Source organism: Gymnoscopelus braueri (assembly GCF_963280865.1).
Source record: "Gymnoscopelus braueri genome assembly, chromosome: 11".
In the NCBI taxonomy this organism is placed as follows: Eukaryota; Metazoa; Chordata; class Actinopteri; order Myctophiformes; family Myctophidae; genus Gymnoscopelus; species Gymnoscopelus braueri.
This window is the reverse complement of record NC_137613.1, coordinates 25,064,572-25,087,296: the sequence shown is the minus strand read 5'-3', so window position 1 is coordinate 25,087,296 and position 22,725 is coordinate 25,064,572. Positions and strand designations below refer to the sequence as shown.

The 22,725-nt window shown below is 41.7% G+C and overlaps 2 protein-coding genes across 2 annotated transcripts in view; both read left to right on the top strand.

The window, feature by feature from the left end:
* Positions 1–3,146: 3,146 nt before the first annotated feature.
* On the top strand, positions 3,147–8,154 carry LOC308095546 (kelch repeat and BTB domain-containing protein 13-like; the record flags this gene model as incomplete). The annotated part of the gene is made up of 3 exons (XM_080442601.1): positions 3,147–4,611; positions 6,829–7,464; positions 7,946–8,154. 3 exons carry the CDS (start codon positions 3,147–3,149, stop codon positions 8,152–8,154), a joined length of 2,310 nt encoding a protein of 769 aa, XP_080298727.1.
* A 7,230-nt stretch (positions 8,155–15,384) lies between these two features.
* trappc9 (trafficking protein particle complex subunit 9) overlaps positions 15,385–22,725 on the top strand; it is a 339,982-nt gene continuing 332,641 nt past the window's right edge. Inside the window, exons 1-3 of the mRNA XM_080441558.1 lie at positions 15,385–15,435; positions 18,750–18,895; positions 19,567–20,021. Coding sequence (XP_080297684.1) covers positions 18,767–18,895; positions 19,567–20,021 — 584 coding nt within the window. The 5' untranslated portion in view covers positions 15,385–15,435; positions 18,750–18,766. The remainder of the gene's footprint in view (positions 15,436–18,749; positions 18,896–19,566; positions 20,022–22,725) is intronic.

Below are 22,725 nucleotides of genomic sequence, written 5' to 3'. Positions count from 1 at the left end.
ACGGGCCACTCCGCAAACATTACATGTCAATGTTAGCCAATCAGGATGGAATATGAAAAATCAAACAGATCCGTCTTGATCACATGACTATAGAGATCATGTGTACCTATTTGCGTGAAATTTGGATCAAATCTGAAGGCTTAATATCAAAAAATTTGTTTTACATAAGTCTGCCTCCTGGTGGCGCTATAAAAGGCAAATGTGAAAAATGCAGGGCAAAGGTTTTTCCTTGGCCTCTAGAGAGTGTGCATCCAAAGTTTTACACTGATCGGTGTAGTTATAGGTAAAAACACGAATCGGCCTGTTACAGCGCCACCATGAGGCTGATTTGAACATTTTCAAATGGCATTTCTTCCTCGGCCTAATGGGAATGTGTGAGCAAAATTTCACGGAAATTGCATGCTGTGTTCATGATTTGAGGCATTTTGTTCGAAACGGAGTACTCCTGCAAACTTTGAAAGCCAATTTTTGCCAATCAGGATGGAATATGAAAAATCTGAAATTAGCCGTTTCTTTTAATGACTATAGAGATACTGTGTACCGATTTGGGGGATTTTTGGCCAAAATCTGTAGGAGTACTGTCCAAAAATGTGTTTTGCAAAAAAAGCGGCCTCCATGGTGGCACTATAACAGGCCCATGTGAAAAATTTGGGGCAGAGGTTCTGCTCTGGCATCCAGGGAGTGTGTGTGCACAGTTTCTCTGCGATCAAGCCAACGGTGCCAGAGATTAGCTGTACACAAAATGACAGAATGACGGACGGACACACACACACACGGACGGACACACGGACGGACGGACAGGGGCGAAAACATACTCTCGCCATGCCTTTCGGCCTGGTGGAGACAATAAAACATCAAATTACAAACAAGCAGTACAACAACAAAACAATATTCTAACATATACTGTATATAATAATGTGTGTATGTGTTGGTTGTGGCTGGTAGACTGGGTATCACCATCAGAGTTTATTTTGGGGAATGGTTACCATGGGAACAGCTTGGTACGAAATCCATCAGGTCATGTCAATATGGAGACAGAGAGAGAGAGAGAGAGAGAGAGAGACAGAGAGACAGAGAGACAGAGAGAGAGAGAGAGAGAGAGAGAGAGAGAGAGAGAGAGAGAGAGAGAGAGAGAGAGAGGCTCCGGGCGTGGCTGGCCTTCATGCAGACTACAAGGTTTTCTTTTCTGACCTGTTATACCACTTACGACACACTATTTACTTAGTTGACTGGGGTCCTCCAGGGCTCCATAACTAGTATTTCCCACTACACCAAAAGGCGATCTAGTACAAACTGACAAGCTGTGGCATTTTAGATTGTTGTCTCCGCCAGGCCGAAAGGCATGGCGAGAGAGTATGTTTTCGCCCCTGTCCGTCCGTCCGTCCGTGTGTCCGTCCGTGTGTCCTGTCTGTGTGTTAGCAGCTAATCTCTGGCACCGTTGGCCCGGTCGCTCCGAAACTGTGCACACACACTCCCTGGATGCCAATTCAGAACCTCTGCCCCAATTTTTTCACATGGGCCTGTTATAGCGCCACCAGGAGGCCGATTTGTGCAAAACCCTTTTTTTTTTACATTACTCCTACAGATTTTATCCAAACGTCATGCAAATCGGTACACAGTATCTCTATAGTCATGTGATCAACACAAATATGTCCGATTTCCCATATTCCATCCTCATTGCCTATGGTTGGCTTCCAAAGTTTGCAGGATTGGTCCGTTTTGAACAAAAAGCCTCAAACTATGCACGCAGCTTGCGATTTCCGTGAATTTTCACACGCACATTCCCACTAGGCCGAGGAAGAAATGCCACCCTTTTCACATTGGCCTGTTATAGCGCCACCAGCAGGTCTAATTTAGCAAAACACATTTTTGGAACAAAATGCCTCAAATCATGAATGCAGTGTCTGATTGCCGTGAAAGACCTAAGAATAAATGGCACCCTTTTCACATTGGCCTATTATAGCGCCACCAGGAGGCCCGAATAACGTACCTGACCTGGCGGAGACCTGTGCTCCCAGGAGCACTTTTTCTAGTTTGTTTTGAAATGCAATCTGCCAGTTTTGCTCACTGAAGTTTCTCTGTACAAACTTCCATCACCTATCGTATAAAGCAGTGGTTCTCAATCCTTTTCATGTCAAGGACCCCCAATGTATTTGGCCAAGGACCCCCATCTGAATATATATTGTACAGGAACCCTCATACAAGATCTGTGTAAAACAAATGTCCAGATTCTTTTAAATTAGCAGATCTGCAAGCTGACAACGAGACTCATTGTGAGCTGGCAGATCAGCTATTTTCAAAAGCCAATGTATATAAGGTTCAAGTGGTTAAACTGATTGTGATGCTATATTAACACAATTTGCTGGGGACCCCCTGGAACCCCCTCCAGGACCCCTGGGGGTCCCCGGACCCCACTTTGAGAACCACTGCTATAAAGATGTGAACAGCCTGTGAACATGACTTAATTGAACTTAACATGACAAACATTCATTAAAGAGGTATTTCACTTCTGTGGTCATTTTAACATCTACTCAGGCTTTTGTGTGCACCCCAGACAGTTTTTAAATTGCTCGATTCAATATGATTCATTCGATCTGACACTCCTATATAAATCCATTGAACTTCAAACTCCATTTTAACCATGTTAGACTCCTTGAAAACACACGCCCATGGTTCTGGTGACTGCATTGTCCTTCTAATGTGTGAGGAGGCATGTGTTTTTCTCATGTAATTTTTTCATAAAAAAATTAATAAATGTGTGGCTTATTAGAAACATTTGTTCAACCAGGAGATTGACAGCTGATTATAGCTGGGGCCTCTGACCCCCGTGTCCTGTATGAACTAACTAACTCCATGCTTTGTTATCAGCAGTTGACTGTTTTCCTTCTTCCACTACATGTGTGCCATTTGCCCTGTGCTATATATAGCTGCTTCTATTTTGATTGCTGTGAAAAGAATTGAACCTCCCTTACACACACACACACACACACACACACACAGTGGACCAGCTTTGTGCAGGGCTATCTAGCTATAGCTCTTTTGCTTGTGTTCAAGCGTTTTGGAAATATTTCAACTGCTTATTCGGTCACAGTCACTAGTTGAACGAACAGCTTCTGTGGACAACGTGGTGAGTTGAGGACGTAACAATGGCATTGTGCTGTAACGAGGCTGCGGAATGGGACAGCTGTGACTCTACTACAGAGAGCAGAGGACATTTCCCATGTGCTGCTGCCCCGGGAGTTCTTTCAACAGCAGCTAAGCTGACAGTGGTCGTGGGAGGCACTTACTTTTCAGAAGAGAAGAGTTTTTTAATACAGAGTTGTGACTATTTCCAAGCTCTGTATCGCTCTGGAATGAAAGAGTGTTGGCAAGACGAAATCCATCTCAAATGTCTCTGCCCTCGAGGTTTCCTGATTGCCCTGGCAGTTTTAAGAGGGGAGAGACCCATGCTCGATGCTGATGAAATCGTGGAGGCCATTGAATGTGCAGCGTTTTTGCAGGTGTCGCAACTTAGCAAACATCTTGTCGACCTTGTTGACTCAGACAACTGTTTACTCATGTATCACACCGCTGCAACGTTTGGCCTGATGGAACTCTACCACGCTGCTGCTCTGTACATCAGAAACATGTACTGTGACCTAAAGGCTGAGGTCAACATACATTTGCCCACAGAGCTGGTCTCTTACGTAGAGTCTTTACGTCCTACCAGTTTTGTTGCAGTTGGCGCACACGCCACCTGTGGCATCAACGAAACGGTCCACATGGGTTCCAGGACTGTGTGGCACCTGGATGAGAACGGGAATGAATGGCAGCCATTGACAGATTTGCCGCCAGAAGCAAGTACAGCGATGGCCGGAGTGACCATTCTAGACAACAAACTCTACATCGTGGGAGGGGTCCAGAAAATCGGCAAACAAGCTGCAGACTCGTGTTTTTGCTACAGTGTTGAAAACGATGAATGGAGCACGATTCCCAGCTTAAGAGAGTTACGCTATAACCTTTCTCTCGTGGGACATCGCGGCTACCTTTATGCGATTGGCGGAGAGTACGATCGAAAGGTCATGTCGTCCGTGGAGGCGTATGAAGTCAGTACCGGAAGGTGGACCTTCGCGGCACACTTGCCACGACCCGCTGCAGGAGCGGCATGGGCCAAAGCCATGGGCAGGATATTTGTGTGTTTGTGGAAGCCAAGGGACACCACTGATATCTACGAGTACCACCCGGGGCAGGACAAATGGTCGCTGGTCACCACTCTGATCAGGCAGCAGAGCTATGGCCACTGCATGGTGGGACACAGGGACGACCTTTACGTCATGCGGAACGGGCCGTCGGGCGACTTTCTAAGATGTATGATGGACTGCTACAATCTGACCACAGGCCAATGGACAGCCCTGCCGGGACACTTTGCCAACAGCAAAGGCGCCTTGTTCACTTCGGTGGTGAGAGGCGACTCTGTGCTCACACTGAACAGGACTGTGACTCTGGAGTATGTGGTTGGGGGGAAGACATGGAAGCCCAGACATCAGCTGAAAGGCTTCCCCAGAAGTGGCTCTGTGTGGACGTTTCTGCTCACACTGCCAAAAGACCATGTCCAACAGCCAGTGGGCGACAGTAACTACATTTACAAGTTTACAAGTACATTTATTTGAGTACTGTACTTAAAGGATGACATCACCCATTGTCAACCTATCTTCATATAATTGGTCCTCACTAATGCTCATGATAAAATGGTAAAAACTAATTCTACTCTGCCTGTGTCTCAGAGGGCGGCTGTGGACACTTCAGAAACCCGCTTACCAGTGACTTCATCGTTAGACAGGTTTTTTCTTTTCAAACACGATTTCACATTTTTTATTTAGATATTCAATAACGCTATAGAATAATGGCTTCCATTATGGCATGATAACTTTCCAGGAATAGAAAGCCTGCAGTATCTATTGGCTTGGATTCCCCATCGATGATGTCACTGGTAGGCAGGTTTCTGAAATGTCCACAGCCCTCCACTGAGACAAAAATGGTACCATATTATATTGAACATTAGTGAGGACCAATTATATGAAGAAAATGGGTGACGTCGCCCTTTAAGTAACTTTTTAGAATTTCTTGGTGAGCTGATGACTTTCACTCCGCTACATTTCAAATAGAAATATTGTACTTTTGACTATACATTTCTAAGAAGGGACTCTTGGGACCGAAACGTACAAACATATGTTATGAATTAACTACTTAAGCCCTATTTCAAACATTGTGAAGATTGCCGATTTACAAGATCCCAAAGAATTTCTGAGAATCTATTTAAAAATGTACTTAATTTGTACTTTTGAATACTTGAGTATTTACTTGAGTATATACTTTGTCCACCACTGGCAACATCTTTCTACGTGAGAGTCGGGCTGCAACTATCAATTATTTTCTAATTCTCGATTAGAATGATTGCCCTTTATACTTCGGCACACAGTGGTGTTGCATAAAACTAGCGAAAATAGCCTATCTACAACACGTGGCATCGCAATGTGTTGTGAGCTTGTAAATCTGCTATTGTCATTAGTTTATATAATCCTAGCAAGTTTAGTATTTTGGGGGAGAGGAAATCCATGCCTCTGCTTTTGATATCCCCCTCTTGTCTTTATTTTTTGTATTTTTTTTACATTCATTTAGTTTTATCACCGGTGGGGATATATCTCCATAATTTAAATACTTGTCTGATATGTTTGATGTTTATGTTTGATGATATCACAATTTAACAATTTAATTAAAAAAGTTATTTGATTGTAACCCTGGTGTCCCTATTTTGGAAAAAAAATCTAAATCTTTCTAATCTACAAGCTCAGATCTAGGATGAAACTACTTACCAAGTAGATCATTGGTGAACTAAGAGATTCACAGAACATTTTTTTTTTTTTTTTTTTTTTTTTATTACATTCAGAGATTGCTGTTTTGCTGTTGATTTAATATGCTGCCTGGAGAATGCCACTTCTCAAGCCTCTGGAGGGTTTTTAGGCATTTTCCTTCATATTTCACTTGATTTTTAAATTGTTGTGAAACAAACAAAACTTGTATATGGGTTCAAAGGTCAAGATCATGGCTGCATATAAGGTGGCTTAAAGGGGAAGACCACTCATTTTCAACATTGAACTATGTCTTTAATACACCTTAGAGCTGTTGTGTGGAAATAAGAAAAAAGTCCCCCCCCCTTCTGTGTTGCCTAGAACTGGATAATTGATTGAGGTCATGTGATCAGACATACGCAGGGTGTACTTTTGGCTCCGCCCTCTCAGCCAAAAGTACACCCTGCGTATGTCACTGATCACATGACATGAAGCCACTTGTGTTGCTATTTTACCATCCACTCTACATATGAAGATGTTTCATATGCAGCCGTAGCAGAGTGAGATTGTTAATTAAATATCAGTGAATCATTCACTGATATTATAGCTACTATATAATATGCCGCACATATAGGCTACATTGTACATATGCTGACTTATTTTATACTATTCTTTTGCTCTAGTTTTTCTCTTTCCACATTTTTCTTTAGTATTATTATTACTCATGCTGTTACAGTACATTGTCTGAAGGAAGCCAAACAAAGTTTTACTCTTATGTACTCGACTGTACACAAGATGTAACAGTAAATAACCTTGAACCTTTCACCACTAAGCTTTCAACATGCCATATAACATGCCAACCAAACCCAAACTCCTGTATTGGCTAAGATTTGCGTGACGTTTGTGCCGCTGTACCAATATAAACAGTAGCACTCACACTTTGTGAGCATTCCATTTTGATCCGCTGTGGTGCTGGTCATTGAAATGTTTCGCTGGACAGTGCATCTGAAAGGAGGACCAGAGAAGAGCCGTAATGCTGCTGTGGCAGTGGGGCACAAGGTGTACGCCTTCGGAGGGCTAAGTTGTGGGGAGACCTACGTGGATCAGATTGATGTGCACGTCTTCAACACAGTGTCTTTGAGCTGGATGAAGTTGCCACCAGTGACCAATGGAAGAGGAGGACATCACCTTGAGGTTCCCTCCCAGCGCACGGGCCACACAGCTGTGCTGATAGACAATATTATCTATATCTGGGGGGGTTTTACTTACTCAGGTGAGGACTGTGGCAAGCTTTATGGATTCGATGTCGACACCCACATATGGTTCAAGCCCAAGATTTCCGGGATCGTTCCAGGGGCGAGCCAGGGCCACTCTGCCGGTGTCTTAGGTAAGGCCATGTATATCTTTGGAGGATACAACATGCAGACGGGATACATTAATGATATCTTCAAGTTGGACACCACCACAATGGTCTGGACATTAATTAATACCTTAGGCATTCCCGCACCTGCTTCATTATGTCACTCTGCCACCATCATCCGGACAAAGATGTTTGTATTCGGCGGCAGAGGCCGGGGCGAGTTAGACTACTACAACCACTTCAGTGTGTTTGACAGAGATACCAACTTCTGGCATAGTACGCCGTCTGCACAGTCTTTTCCGGAAAGACGCGCTTGCCATTCAGCCTTTGCCTACAATGGAGAGCTCTATATATTTGGTGGCCACAACTGTTTTCTGGACCAGACCTTCAATGATCTGTGGAAGTTCAATCCAGATACTTTTTCCTGGACGAAGGTTGAGCCCAAGGGGAGAGTCCCGTGTTCATGGATGTCTAGGATGTGCTGTTGCATGGTGGGAGAACGTATCATCCTCTTTGGGGGATACAGATACACATCCATTCCACCTGATGCTGAACATGATGAACCTGAAGGTGACGCCAAGGTGTCTGACCTGTACATCTTAGACTTAAATCCTAGTCTGAAGACATTATGCAAGCTAGCGGTTACTCAAAATGGTCTGGAGCTGTCGGAACTCCCACAAGACATCAGGTGGGAGCTGAAATCCATGACTACCATCAGAAAAAGGCCACAGATAACAAGAAACAACAACAACGGCAGAGAACAAGTTCCAGGTAATGAAACAGAAGAATGGGAAACAGATCCTGTACCTTAAGAAGGCTCCCTTCATTCAGATGGGAAAGAAAGCAGAGCACAAGAATGTGCTCAGCCACCAGGAACTAAGCAGCATCATACAAGAGAATAGAGAACTCTGCTACCTACTGAACTTCACCAGGATCTCTAAGAATAGAAATGTCAACGCCAGTTGATCTCCATCAGGAATGAATGTAATACCAAAGAGATGCTTTGGGCAAAGTGACTCATAGTTATAGAAGAGGACTTCATGAAATATTTGTAAAGGACAAGAACTGGGAGTGGGAGAGGGAAATGAATGCAAAGGTGGAAACCTTTGTACTTTTTTTTTTCTTGTTTTTTTTTCTGCTGTGATGTTCAAGGCAATGTTAACCATACTTTGTAAATTTGGTCATGAGTTGACTCTACTTGGTGCGCTCTTTTTTTTACCCCTACACCAAATTTCATCGCCCAAAATAGACCATCTACTACTACTTGCAGATTGTCTATTTTGGCAAATGTTCCCCCCAGCTAGGGTTCAAGTGGTTAAAGCAAGCAATAGATATGAGATCAGGATTGCCAGTTACTTGCTAAAAGCTTTTCGGTTGTGTCTAAGCAACTACGCACTCTGAAGGTGCGTTCACACAGGAGGTGAAAATATTTTTTTATGAGGCGTGATTACAAGTCAGTGTAAAGATGCAAATTGACATCGGGTGATGCAAGATTTAGTTTTATAATAATTAAAAAATGAACGGTTTTGGACGTACAAGGTTTCCACCTGACAGTGATGATATGACTCTGGATATAAGTCTGAATGCTGCCTACAAGGTTTCCTACAACATGCAGACGGGATACATTAATGAAATCTTCAAGTTGGACACCACCACAATGGTCTGGACATTAATTAATACCTTAGGCATTCCCGCACCTGCTTCATTATGATCTCTAGTCAAGACTAGAGATCTGTCTCACTTGGCCAGATTAAGGTATCAACAAATAATGTAATTGTATGTTCATTGGAGTGTCACTTATGCCCATATAGTATTTATATGAGAATTAAGCTGACAATTACATTATATTGTTATTTATATGAATGTAACCTAGTGAAATGACATTCAGTGTTGAAATAAATATCAATCTTGCCCAAATATAGTTTCATACTTGATGCAATATACGGGGTAACTATACTTTAAAACCTGCTGCTGGACATTTCGGCATCCATTGTGACTCAATCTACAACAAAATGAGGAAGAAGAACCCAGACATGGTGGCCGGAGAGAAGAAGAGGTTCATTTGGAAGCCTCCTCACGTGGTCCGAGTGGGTACCAAGAAAACCTCCTTTGTCAACTTCACAGATATCTGCAGTCTGTTGCATCGTCAGCCCGAACATCTCCTTAGCTTTTCCTCTTGGCTGAGTTGGGCACATGTGGTTCCATAGATGGAAACAACCAGCTTGTGATTAAAGGTAGATTTCAGCCCAACCAGAAACATTTTGACCTGCCGGTCCCCTGACACCATCCTCCAAAAGGACACGCGTCTCTACTACGTCACTACAACGTGTGACCTGCCACTCCCGCTGCTCGGTCACTAGCATCAGGACCGGATTCCAGACGGTCACAGGCAAGAGGGCACAGCTCCGCGCCAAAGCCAACTAAACTAAAGGGAGGGCTGAGTCATACTTTGTTGCTTGCGGGTGTCGCACACTGAAAATAGCCAATCGACAAGCTCACAACACGTCACACCTAACCAGGGCTGCCCTTCCTCTCTGACTCTTGCCCTCTCTCTTTGCTCTTGGGGAGGGTGACTTGGGTCGCTAAGATGCCTCCTTGCCCCACAAATTACATTTGTTAAATTAAAAATCACACCCAGTGTGAAGTGGGCGGTGTGGTCACAGTGGTCATCACAGTGATGGAAGTTCACTTAAAGAAAAGTAATATTGTGGACCAACTATTGTACACCCCTAACTTAAAAAAAAAACATAAATGTGTTTTTTTTAAGTGCATAGTCCTATTTATAGGGCTATGCACATGTGTCATGTTTCACTAGCCAATCACAGTCCTGAATAGACTGTGATTGGCCAATCACGGTGCAGGGTTAGGGGGGTACACTGGTGGCCAATCACAGCGCAGGGTTGGGGGGTGCAAAATCCAAACCTCACATATAGGGGCGGTTTCACCGCCCAAAAATGTCATGATATGAATAGACATACAGACACATAAGACCAACATATACCAACAATTATAAAAATAAACAAACCCATCCCTTCCTCTGAATAGGCGGGTTGTTCAGAACCGCCATTAGACCACCTCTCCAACCCGCCCACCTGTCTCTGAAGCAAGCATTGGTTGGACAGAACACAGAATAGTGTGTTTTACTTAATCTTGTCCATCTGTCTTTGATGACTGCTTTGGCACTTTCTCTTTCCACACTGTAAATTCCTCTGGCATAAGTTTAAAAGAACTTTGAAGAGAGTTCAACAGGGCAAACCATTAAGAGGTAACCTGGTGGGGTCCAAGATCAACCAGTTAACAAGAAAGTCCCTGTTAACAGTAATGCATCAATCGCTGCTATAGTGTGATGTACGCCTTACCCATAGAGTTAGTGTTAATACCGGTATTACCGGCTGCACCTCAGTGTGTTCCGAGTAGATCCTGAATAGAAGAACTGTGTGAGAAGGAAGAGATCGACTGATGCTATTACTTTGTCCCTATCTGAGTCTGACTGGGAGCTCATGTTTTGTCGACCGACTATGTTTAAAACAGACTGCCTTAAGCCCATAAAACATTGACTATACTGTGTACATTTACTGTAGCTATACTGTAAGACCAATTGGTCAGCTGAATACCCTTACTTTCATTAAATACCTTTTTTTTTGTGGCCCAGTGTTTCAAAATTTCTTTAAAGATAACATTTAACTTCCCTGAATTTGAGAGGACTTTTGTGAACATATGTATACTGAGGGTGACAAATTAAATTGCATTGTTTTGTTATAAGCTACAATCTGTATGCTACATCTTATGTCCGTTGTCTCCCTCTCTTGACAGGTAGGGAGAGAGGTAATTGCAACGATGTCTGAACTAAAGTACAGATGGTGGTACATCTACTGTAGGTCTGTGGATCTTAGTATAATTTGTATGTTCAATTTGAATCACAAAAAAGTTTTTTTCTATGTTGGATTCAAATTGAACAAACAAATTATACTGATCCCCAGACCCCAGGCCCATCTACTGCCCAATGCAGTGCGTCGCCTGCTTAAAAAAATGATTGATATTTTCAATCAGTAGATGTCCCATCCAACACATTTTCTCAATAGATGAGTCGGGAGACCAACTCCAACCCTAACCACTGCAGATGTGCTAGTTTACCAAACAGTTTGGTTATATATAACATATAATTCATTAAAACAGGTCACAAATGGTAGATATCTTATAAGTATACCAGTATATACTGGTGTTCATGATCATGTCTATGTTACCAGGTGCTCCAGGGCATGTAGAATCATTCATATTAAAGAAGAACATATTTCAAAATGCATTAACACATGCAGTAACATACTGTAATTCCAATCATATTATTATTGTAATCAGGAAAAGAACAAAAAGACACTGGCCTTTCCTTTAATTTGTCACCTGTCTGTATCTACTAATCTGTTCTTGTATTCTAGTTTTACTTTAGCTGTCATCATGTCAACACAGTACAGAACATGCTAGTGTCAGATGTTGCAAGGTGTGAAGCATTTGGTGATAGGCAATGACATGCCAGTGCTGCAACAGATGTCATCCACTCCTAGCAGACATAAAAGGTAAATTGTGAAATTATGAAAAATCTAGCAACAAGAAGTAAACTCTGCATCACATATATGGAGCATTTATATCAATAGTATTCAGTTTCATGTCAACTGTGTGCTCTACAAAGAACGGCAAATTGGTGGCATAGATATTTTAAAAGGAACCCATGAATGAAAAATAAAATAAATATTCATTAGTTAATGAATATTTAAATAAAATAAAAATGCACTCCTATTCACTGAAGTGCCGATCCGACCAACAAAGACTGGAGGTTCATGTGTATTTCATAGATTATTTTTTTCCTTTACTTTTTTCCTTTCATTTGTACTTGAATGTGCACACATTTTGTGCAAAAACATTGCTGCTCTAATTTTCTTATCTTAAACAGTTACATTGCTTTCCATTGTTTCTTTCAAGAATTGGCATTCTGTATGTGGGCACCTACATAAGGACTTGAATCAGAACCAATTAATCAGAATTAATTGTCTGAAAAGAAAAAGAAACTTGATTTATTGCATACTGCTGGTCTCTAAAGCAGTTTGCTGTCTAATCTTTTGTGGGTTTCACTGTGTAGGACTGCAAATTACAGGCTGTCTAATTAGGTTTCAATTTGTTGGACAAAGTATCAGGTATACTGATAGCTATAACATTCACTGTGTCACCTGACTCAGAAGACTAAAGCACATTCTGATCTTTACTTTTGTCAAGTTATTTCACCAAAGCTTGTGGGTTGAGTGAAATACTGATCTCAAGGTTTTTGTTATCTCCTTTTGTCATTTGACTGTAATTGGCAATCTTCACACAGCCATCAATAGATTAGTCTCTCACCCTGAGTGGAAGGTCTGATAGGTCAGTTACTTACACCTAGTTTTTCTTCTATAAATGTTTTATCGGCAAGGAGCAAAAACAAAGAGAATGCACCAAACTAATTGCAATGAAAAACAAATCCGAAATCAGGCATCCCCTTCCCCTCCAGAGGAGAGGACTGATATTGAAGCTACCTTTTCCTTCCACTGGGTGGAGTATAAACAGGCAACTACTTGACTTTTTTTGGTTCAGAAATTTAAAACGTGATCAAAACATACAAATGGAGGTATATGTATGTTCTGATACATAACATTGACACAGGGCGTTTCGGACCACTTCCGAGAAGTGGCGAAATGCCTCATCAGAATGAGTGCCGTCACCATGAGACAAAAAGGGGATTTTCTGGTCTTCTTGTTCTTATTGCCTGATGTGGTTATTGGATACTTGGGGCTATATTTTTGTGTAATTGTGTTTAAACCACAAGATTGTCAGGCGTCAGGTCAGGAAATAATCAGGAACCTGCTATCTGTTGATTAGAAAAATCACTAAAATATTTCAAATCTGACTTTCTTGTCTTCCGTCCTAGAAACTGTTGTCTATATCAAAAACTATGAAGCCATGCTTGGATTAGTCAAGTAATGTTGTCTATGCTACACATGTTTACAATTACAATTACAATTACAATTTACAATTACAATTACCCATCTTAAACTGTGACTTGACTTAACTTTACTGACAGTATGAATGAGTGACGAGAAACTGATACACCTAAACTGAACATGACACACAAACATGAAAATAAGAATTACAAACATAGAAAGCATTAACAATATTAGAAATGTAAAGAAAAAAATATTGAATTCAAAGTTGTCCAGTGGAAATACTGTACAAAACAAATAAAGATTATGTTGCAAGTCTTGCAAGCCTTTAATGCATATTTTTTCTTGAATTTATATTTGTAGGTATTGTAGGTGTTGGGGAAGTTACTTTTAAGACACAGGTACATAATATTACTTTCTGTGTAATTAATGTGTTATTACATTTGCCTTACTTGTACTTGTGTTACTTCCACAAAACAACCTCAAATAAAACACAAAGGGACTGGGCATAATATTAAACAGAACATCAAAGAGTGCCACAATGTTATTAGTATTAAGAAATTTATTTTTGACGAATATCAGTGTTATGAAGAACTGCAGCAGCCTGTAGTCAAAATGTGTGACACACAGACACTGTAATAATATTAATATTGTGTAATAATGTTAATAATTTTTCATATTATAGTTATGGTAATTATTCAGACTTCACTACAGAGAGAGATTTTGCTGTTGTTAGTTTGGACTCTCTCCTGTGACCAATCCGGTGTGGTTAAACCTGTCAGGGTCAACTGCCACCAGAATAGGACCCAGGATCACTGAATCACTAAGCCTCTCCACCACGGCAAGGTCACAGCAAAAGGAGAAGAAGGTGGCCCTTAAAAGGGCCGTTGGGGGGGGTGTCGGTGCAGGGTCTTGAGATGATGAATCATTCATTCATGATGGAAGAATATGATGGAGGCTGCTCATAATTCCCCCATGATGGAGGAATATGATGGGGAATATGGTGGAGGCCGCTCATATTCCTCCATGATGGAGGAATATGATGGAAGCTCCATCTTCTCCACCTTCTCCTTCTGCTCCACCTTGCGGAGAGAAAAGAAGTCGGCTACAAGAGACTCATTCCTCCATGCAGAGCCGTCTGGGAGAAATGCGGGGATTTTGGCCGGATATTTCCGAGTTTTTGGTGGTTATTTGCGGTTATTTCTTCTAATAATTCTGTTCACTTTTTTTTTTTTTTTTTTTTTTGGCGGGGCTCCCTCATGTGCGGGGCACTGTGCGGCCGCACCGCTCGCACCACCCTTCCTGCAGCCCTGCCTCCATGATCTCCACCTTCTCCTCCTGAATGGCCTCCCATTCATCCACCTTCTTCTCACACTCTTGCAGAGTCTCTTGAAGAGTCTCCTTCTGCTCCACCTTGCGGAGAGAAAAGAAGGCCACAAGAGACTCCCATTCCTCCATCCTCTCCTTCTCTTCCTGAATGGCCTCCCACTCAGCCTCCTTCATCCTCCACTCATCCACCTCCATCCTCCACTCCTCCCTGCACTCCTCCATCTCCACCTCCATCAGGTCTGACAACAGTGTAACTACAGCGCCCATAATAATAATAATGGATCAGTCGTCTTCTCTGTTGCTTAGGTTCTGTTCTTTCTCTGTGACAAGAAAGAAGGAATGAACTTTAAACGTCCTGTAGACGCTTTATATACTGTTGGCTGCCCGTTTCCCATTGGCTGATGTTTTCTGCACGAGCAACATTAAACACTGGGCTTGTGTATAAATGTCGTCATGTCGTCATGGCGACATCTCCACACGGCCGAAAGCACGTTGTTTCTGTTGATAATCTGCAATGACGTCACGTGTTGTCAACGGTCAACCCCCTATGTAACAGTGGCCTATTATTTCCCTTCTTTCTTTCTTTCTTTCTTTCTTTCTTTCTTTCTTTCTTTTTATGCTGCCGTTAGCTTGCAAGCTAGCGCAGCTGTTTTGTTGCACATTTTATCCTCCGCAGTGAACCAGTATTTCTTATGTATTGTCAATGTGTCAGTTGTGACTCGTGAGACAGACAGTATAACTGTGTAACTGCGTCAATCCAACACTGTGTATTTTGTTTGTAAAATCCTCCAGATCAGTGGATGGCAGTAGAGGGGCGCACGTATGTTGTACCTCATTCCGTCTATAGGGGGCGCTCTCGGCATGAATGGAAGAAGAACAACCATAAACGGTATTAGAAGAAGAGAAACAAACAAACAAGGAGGAAGCTGTTAGAATTTGACAGCTTGCTGTTCAGGTAAACATGAGTGAATTAAACACATTCTACATATTGGTTACATTCACGGATAAACTCATTAAAGTGCGTAGGGAGATGCCATGTATCTGTGTGGCTGGCTAGGTTCAGCGAGGCATTTAAAACCTGTAGGCAGTTGTTTAGCTGTCAGCTAAGCTAACGCTAATATATATAATATGCTGTCGATGTCAGTAGTTATTGTTGTTGTTATGCCATATTGACGTCATAATGATGTGAGAGACATAAAACTGCATGATGTATTTAGTATCACGGTGCAGCTGTGTTCTGGTGTGTGTGTGTGTGTGTTTCTCTCTGTGTGTTGTTTTTATGAATGGTCTTACGTCACTGGCTGCAGGTGCACGCAGACACAGATGACGTCGGTTGTAAATTATTACACCACTATCAATATTATCAGTGATGGAAGAAGTATTAAAATGTTTTTCTTAAGTAAAAGTACCAATACTGCAATGTAGAAATACTCTGTTACAAGTAAAAAGTGCGGAATACAAAATTTACTTGAGTAAAGGTACAAAAGTATTGGTATCAAAAGTAGAAAGTACTCATTATGCAGAATGTCCCATTTCACAAGGTATCAATAATTGATACCTTGTGAAATGGGACATTCTGCATTTTATACAATTATTGTATGAATGAAATGTCTAAAAATCTTTTGAAAATAGCAGATCTATAAGCTCACAATGCATCGCAACTCGCAGCATTGTGAGCTTATATCTGCTATTTTGAAATGGCCAAAATGTATATAGGGTTGAAGTGGATAATGTATGTTTTGTAATAATAATCTAAATCTACAAAGTAACTAGTAACTAAAGTTTTCTAATTATTGTAGTGGAGTAAAAGTACAATATTTGCCTTGAGATGTAGTGGAGTAGAAGTAAAAGTACTGAAAATTGGAAATAATCCAGTACAGTAAAAATACCAAAAAAATGTACTTAAGTACAGTACTTGAGTAAATGTACTTAGTTACTTACACCACTGATTAATATTATACCGTTTTTTAAGCCTATATCAGTGGTTCTCAAACATTTTGAAAGGCATTGTGTGTAACTTTGCCATGTGTTTTATTACATACATAAACAATATATACATTTTTACACATACATTTCCCTCTATGTCAACAGACAGCAGTCATCAGCCACTGGAGTAGTGTGGTAGTGTTTAACTGCTGTATTTTGGTGTTTTCACTGTTTTGGTAGACGGGGACGTTTTTGGGCAACCATAACAAACACCAAAATACAGCGAGATCAGATGGGCAATGTTTTTATGCAGGTGAACGTCACCACCACACTACTCCAATATATAAGATTGTAGTTCGGCTTTTTTCTGAAAGTATTTGAAAAATCTTAAATTTGTGAACATTTTGGAATCATTTAATTAATGTCTTTTATAACACATTTTCTCTTATGCACAACTCCTTTTAAAATGGTGATCTGTGGCCAAATACATATCAATTTGGGGATCCTTGACATAAAAATGTTTGAGAACCACTGTGCTACAGTACATTTGCACATTATGTAGAACTGTCCCCCTGTTTCACCCATCCTAGCTGTTAATGGCAGTAGGTGTCATTCATACGGCCACCAGTTAGGGGAGCAGTTAGGGGTTAACCACTTAAACTTGCATCCTTATTCTGGTTAGGTGATGACACTCGCAACATTCACAACATGTTACAACCGAGCTTGTAGATCGGCTATTTTAAAACAAAACGAAACAAACAATGATGGCAGTGACACTCGAAAGGTTACATCAACCAGTGGTTTTCAACCTTTTTCATGCCAAAGACCCCTAAATTGATAAACATTTGGCAGCGGACCCCCATCTGAAAATATTTTGTGCCAGGGACCCCCAGAAGCAAATATTTTTAGTAAAAAAAATTTGCTTTAAAAAAATATATATATTCAAAGATATGCACACATTTTCAAGAAAAAAAAAATAGCAGATCTACAAGCTCATAGCGCGGCACTCGGTGCCGCGTTCTGAGCTTGTATATCTGCTATTTTTAAATAGCCAAAGCTAAGTGTTTAAAATGATTGTGACGCTATGTTAACTCATTTTGCTGGGGACCCCCTGGCATCCACCTCAAGGACCACTGGTGGTCCCCGGACCACTGGTTGAGAACCACTGATATAAACAATAATAACAAAAGCAATCACACATCAAGCAAACACAGATATAGACCAATGACACTAGAGGGCAGTATTATACCACTGTGCAGTGCTGTGTGCACTGTGCAGACCCACTGGCACTCACACTGTTCAAGTACATTAATGATAGGTAACCAGACTGTCTGGAAGAGGGTCTGACTATTTGACAGAATTAATAAGAATGCTACACGCTGACCAGTTCCTTTAACCCATTTAGACCGGGAACGCATCGGTGTTATTCGAAGATTTCTTTGGCTATTATTCTTTGAAAAATGGTGGAAAATTTGTGCAAATCTTTGAATGTATGTTTTTTTTTTTAAAGCGAACATTTTAACTTATGTTACTGTGTCAGTGGTTCTCAAACCTTTTCATGTCAAGGACCCCAACATTTGTATGTATTTGGCTGCGGACCCCCATCTCAAAATATGTTGTTCCAGGGACCCCCAGAAGCAAAGATTTGAGTCACAAATGTTCACTTTGAAAAGTATATATTAAAAGATTTGCACACATTTTCACGATACATTTTTTTTTTTTGCAGATCTACAAGCTCATAGCACGGCACTTGGTGCCGCGCTATAAGCTTGTAGATCTGCTATTTTTTGAATAGACAAAGAAATCTAAAAATGACACCAATGGGTTAAACCACATATTAATCGAAGGAGGATTGTCCTATTTCAAGTACAGTTTAGGGTTTAAGTGCAGTGATTAAGTGTCTTGCTCAGGGACACTTCGACACAGACTGGGTGGGCCTGGGGGGCAAACTGGTGACCTTTAGATTCCCAGACGGCTTCTCTACCACTCAGTTACTGGCGTCCTTATACTGCATACGATATGAATACTAGGGCTGCCTGCAACCATTGATTATTTTATTTTCTTAGTGATTATTCTATCAATTACTTTTGAATAATTGAGAATGTCAATGTATCGATTAACCACTTAAGATATATTTTGTACTTCTTCACGTCATTCAAGAATGTTGAAAATAGCAGATCTTTAAGCTCACAACGTTTCGCTTTTACTGACATGCCCAATATACTGTAGTGATTGATTACTATTCAATGATTGCATGTAATTAACTGTAGCTCCTCTAATACTGCGCACAGCTTTCACAGAACGCAATCCGTTCTATTCTTGTTTGTGTGTCGTCCATCACAGTTGAACCACATGAGGACATGAGCGTCCCGGACTACATGCAGTGTGCCGAGGACCACCAGACCGTCCTGGTGGTGGTCCAGCCGGTGGGCGTCGTGCCCGAGGAGCAGTTCTTCAAGATCTACAAGCGCATCGCCAGCGTCTGCCAGGTCAGCAGGGCTGCAACTATCCATTTGTCTTCGTAGAGATTATTATATCGATAACTTTTTAGATTAATCGAATAATCTAGAAGCACATTTTTTAAAATATATTTAGTTATTTCATTTCTTTGTGTGCTTTTGACCCCTTTTCCCACCCAATTTAGTCATTATGCCAATTAATTCCTCCCCCCACACATTTGTTTGTTGTCACTGCTGTTGGGTAGAGCCTTCGTCCCACTCCTCGCGCCCAACACTCCCTGCTGACAGGTGCTGCCCCAGGCCGTAGGAATATGTGCAGTCACAGATATCACCCGGCTTCCCTCCGCGAACACGGGCCAACAATGTACCACAGTGGATTTGAACCCTCAACCTCCACGGTGGTGGGCAGGCACTTTTACCACTGTGGCACCTGAGCGCTTTTTGATATATATTTAGATTCATTTTTTATATATCAACAAATGAAGCCCTATGTTATACTTCGTCGCACAAAGGTGTCGTGCAAAAATAGTGAAAATATCAGATGTACGTGCTTGTAGATCTGACATTTTCACTCTTATTTTCTAACGTTTACCTAACAAGCCCAAATAGGGATAGATCATCAATTATCGATAATCGATAATCTTTCCTATAAACGATTATAAACGATCGATTAGTTTGATCGACTGCTCCTACCCCTGCAGGTCAGCGTGAGGGACTCCCAGCGTCTCCTGTACATCCGCTACCGCCACCACTACCTGCCAGAGAACAACGAGTGGGGCGACTTCCAGACGCACCGCAAGGTGGTGGGCCTCGTGGCCGTCACCACCTGCGCCTCGGCCAAGGACTGGGCCCTGACGGCGGAGCGCTTCCACGCGCAGAAGGAGGTCTACGGCGCCACGCTCTTCGACTCGCGCCTGCTGGTGTTCGGGCTCCAGGGCGAGATCGCCGAGCAGCAGCGCACTGACGTGGCGTTCTACCCGGACTACGACGAGTGCCCCGACGTGGAGAAGAGGGTGGAGGATTTCGTGGAGTCCATATTTATCGTCCTGGAGTCCAAGCGGCTCGACCGGACCACGGACAAGTCCGGGGACAAGATCCCGCTGCTCTGCGTGCCGTTTGAGAAGAAGGACTTTGTGGGTCTGGACACTGATAGCAGGTGAGTTGTTTTATTTTTGATGGCGTAGCGCTAAACATCAGCAGTTTGACCACTTAAACCCATACGTTATTGAGCGTAGTCCCTCAGGGTTCTCTAGAGTTTTCTGTTTTAGCTCCACATTAAATATCTTCGCTGAAAGGTTTTCCCCAGAATTCGGATGCTGGGATTTAGGCGGTTAAAGCAAACCACTATAACCTGAGCTACACTACGCTAGTCGTGTGCCGAAAATAGTCAATCTACAAACTTGTAAATCTGCTATTTTTGGTACGTGACACACACTACCATACAACTAAGTATAAATCAGGCATAAGGACCACTGAATTTGGAATTTCCATTGCGGCCTAGGGCTGAGGGATATGGACAAAATCAAATAACACAATATTTTGATGAAATACCTTGATATCGATATTGTGACAATAACATACATTTTCTTTTAACATTTAAAAAAAAAATCAATAATAGCAGATTTGTGCTATTTTTGACAGATTTTTAAGGCTTAACTAGGAAATGTGAACACTTATGCCATATCAAGATATTATGATATCCAAAATCCCAGACGATATCTATCTCATTTCACGATATCAATATAATATTGACATATTGCCCAGCCCTAGTGCGTATGATGTTGTATGAAGTATGACTATGATGTTTTTGCATTACACGAGTGTCTCGCAAATAAATGTCAACCTTTTGCCTGCCATGTCAAAAATCTTCCAACTCAAAAAGTTGTCTGTGTTGATTTTTGTTCCTTTTCCTTCTATTTCTTTGTTTGGTTTATTTGTCTTTCTTCTGTTTGTTTTTTTCTTTCATACCACTGTCCTGTGAGTTTATTGTTGGGTGTGAAAAGGTGAGCTGTTAGACACACATGGCTTTAGTTTAAGAGCTGTAGCAGTCCCATCGGCTTCAGCCCTGCTCCAAAGTGAAACCCGAACTTCACTGCTCTTGTGCACCATGCGTTCCTGGTTGAAAAGACAAGCTCATCGCTCCTCCCTGGGTTTGATTAAACCACTTAAGCCCTGTCGTATACTTTGTTGTTTAATGGTGGTCGTGCTGCGGAAATAGACGATCTACAAGCTTGATTTGACACGTTGTGAGCCTGTAAATTAGCTATTTTTGAAACAAATGGTGAAGACATTTTCACCTACAATGACATACCCAAAATGGTAATGGTTTGAGGCCGGGAGTTGCCTAGTTATTTATAGGCCAAATATTGTGAGGGTAGTACATTAGGCTAATCTTCTACTGTAGCTTGATTATTGTTTTATTTTATTAAGCCTAAGTGAACGTAATTCATCTTTCAAGATTCAAGATCGTATCTGTCACACTCTTATCTATGTGTGCTTATCGTTTTTATAATGGACTATAACCCAGCAATAAGCTAAATTAATATCTTCCTTACAATAGTGTAACACTGGCACCACACCACTGACATCTTCATATATTTCTATGGATGGGGAGCACTACCACTGCGAGCTGAATATGAAATCTCTTCAGACACATTCACACCATCTGTCCAGCAATTTTCCATAATATTCTTTCTAACAGGCTCTGCACAAATAGTTGCTAAGTCACGTCCTTCCTGCCTCATCTAGCACCCTGCTTTTGTTCTCGGTACTGTACATACTGTACACTAAGCTGTGCTGCATATTTGCATACGCGCGCCACAATTACGATGCAAATTTATGCCGCGAGACTCTCGAGGGCATTTGAAGGAGGAGCTGATGGTTTGAACCTGCGGAACACATGACGGCACAATCCACGCAGTGGAGGTTTTGTTTTAGGCTCTCGGGGAAACCTGTGGATGTTGGGGGATTGGGAAGGTTTAGTATTTGACTGGCAGTTTGATTGGCTGCAGGCAGCGGCAGGAGAAAACCAAGTGGCTACATCAGTGGTTCTCAAACTTTTAATTTTAATTCTAAGGACCCCACGTTTAGTGTGCAAGATCAGGCCACAGATCCCCATAACTCTGAGAGTGTAGAAATGGACAGGTCCATTTGGTTCCCTTTCTACACTCTCAAGAGTTATAGATTTGTAAAGGTCCATTTGGTTCCTAACTATCAACAATTTAGCTGGGGACCCCCTGGAACCCCCCCATCAAGGACCCCATGGGGAGAACCACTGGGCTACATGGATCTCATGTCATCATTATTCATGGGAACATGGCATTCCCTTTCAGCTTGGCACAGCATTGCACCTACTCATGGAAACATGAATTTGATGATGACATCCATGTCTGATGATGGCACAATATAAATGCTAATGTTTAATGAACGTCTGCGTTCTTTTGGTTATTGATCATCTGACGTACTACTGTAGGTCTCTGCTGTAGATTTCATACCTCCCAGATTATAATCTATTCTATTTCATGTTCTCTTAAGTCAGTGGTTCTCAAACTTCTTCAAGGACCCCCCATAACTGTCAGAGTTGCAGACCTGTAAGGGTACATTTGGAACCCCCTCAAGGAACACAGAGGGTCCCTGAACCCCACTTTGAGACCCACTGTCTTAAGTGAAGAAGAAAAAAAAATGGATCAAATCCATTTATTTCTACTTTGAAAGGTCACCTGCAGAGCCACATTATTGTCCGTTCTTGACCTTCCCAGTCACTCAGACGCTGGACAGACAGACACCTTATTGTCCCTAGAAACTATTTCTATCCCCTTCCAGTCTGTTCCCTGTGTTATTGTCTAGGTCAGACCATAGTA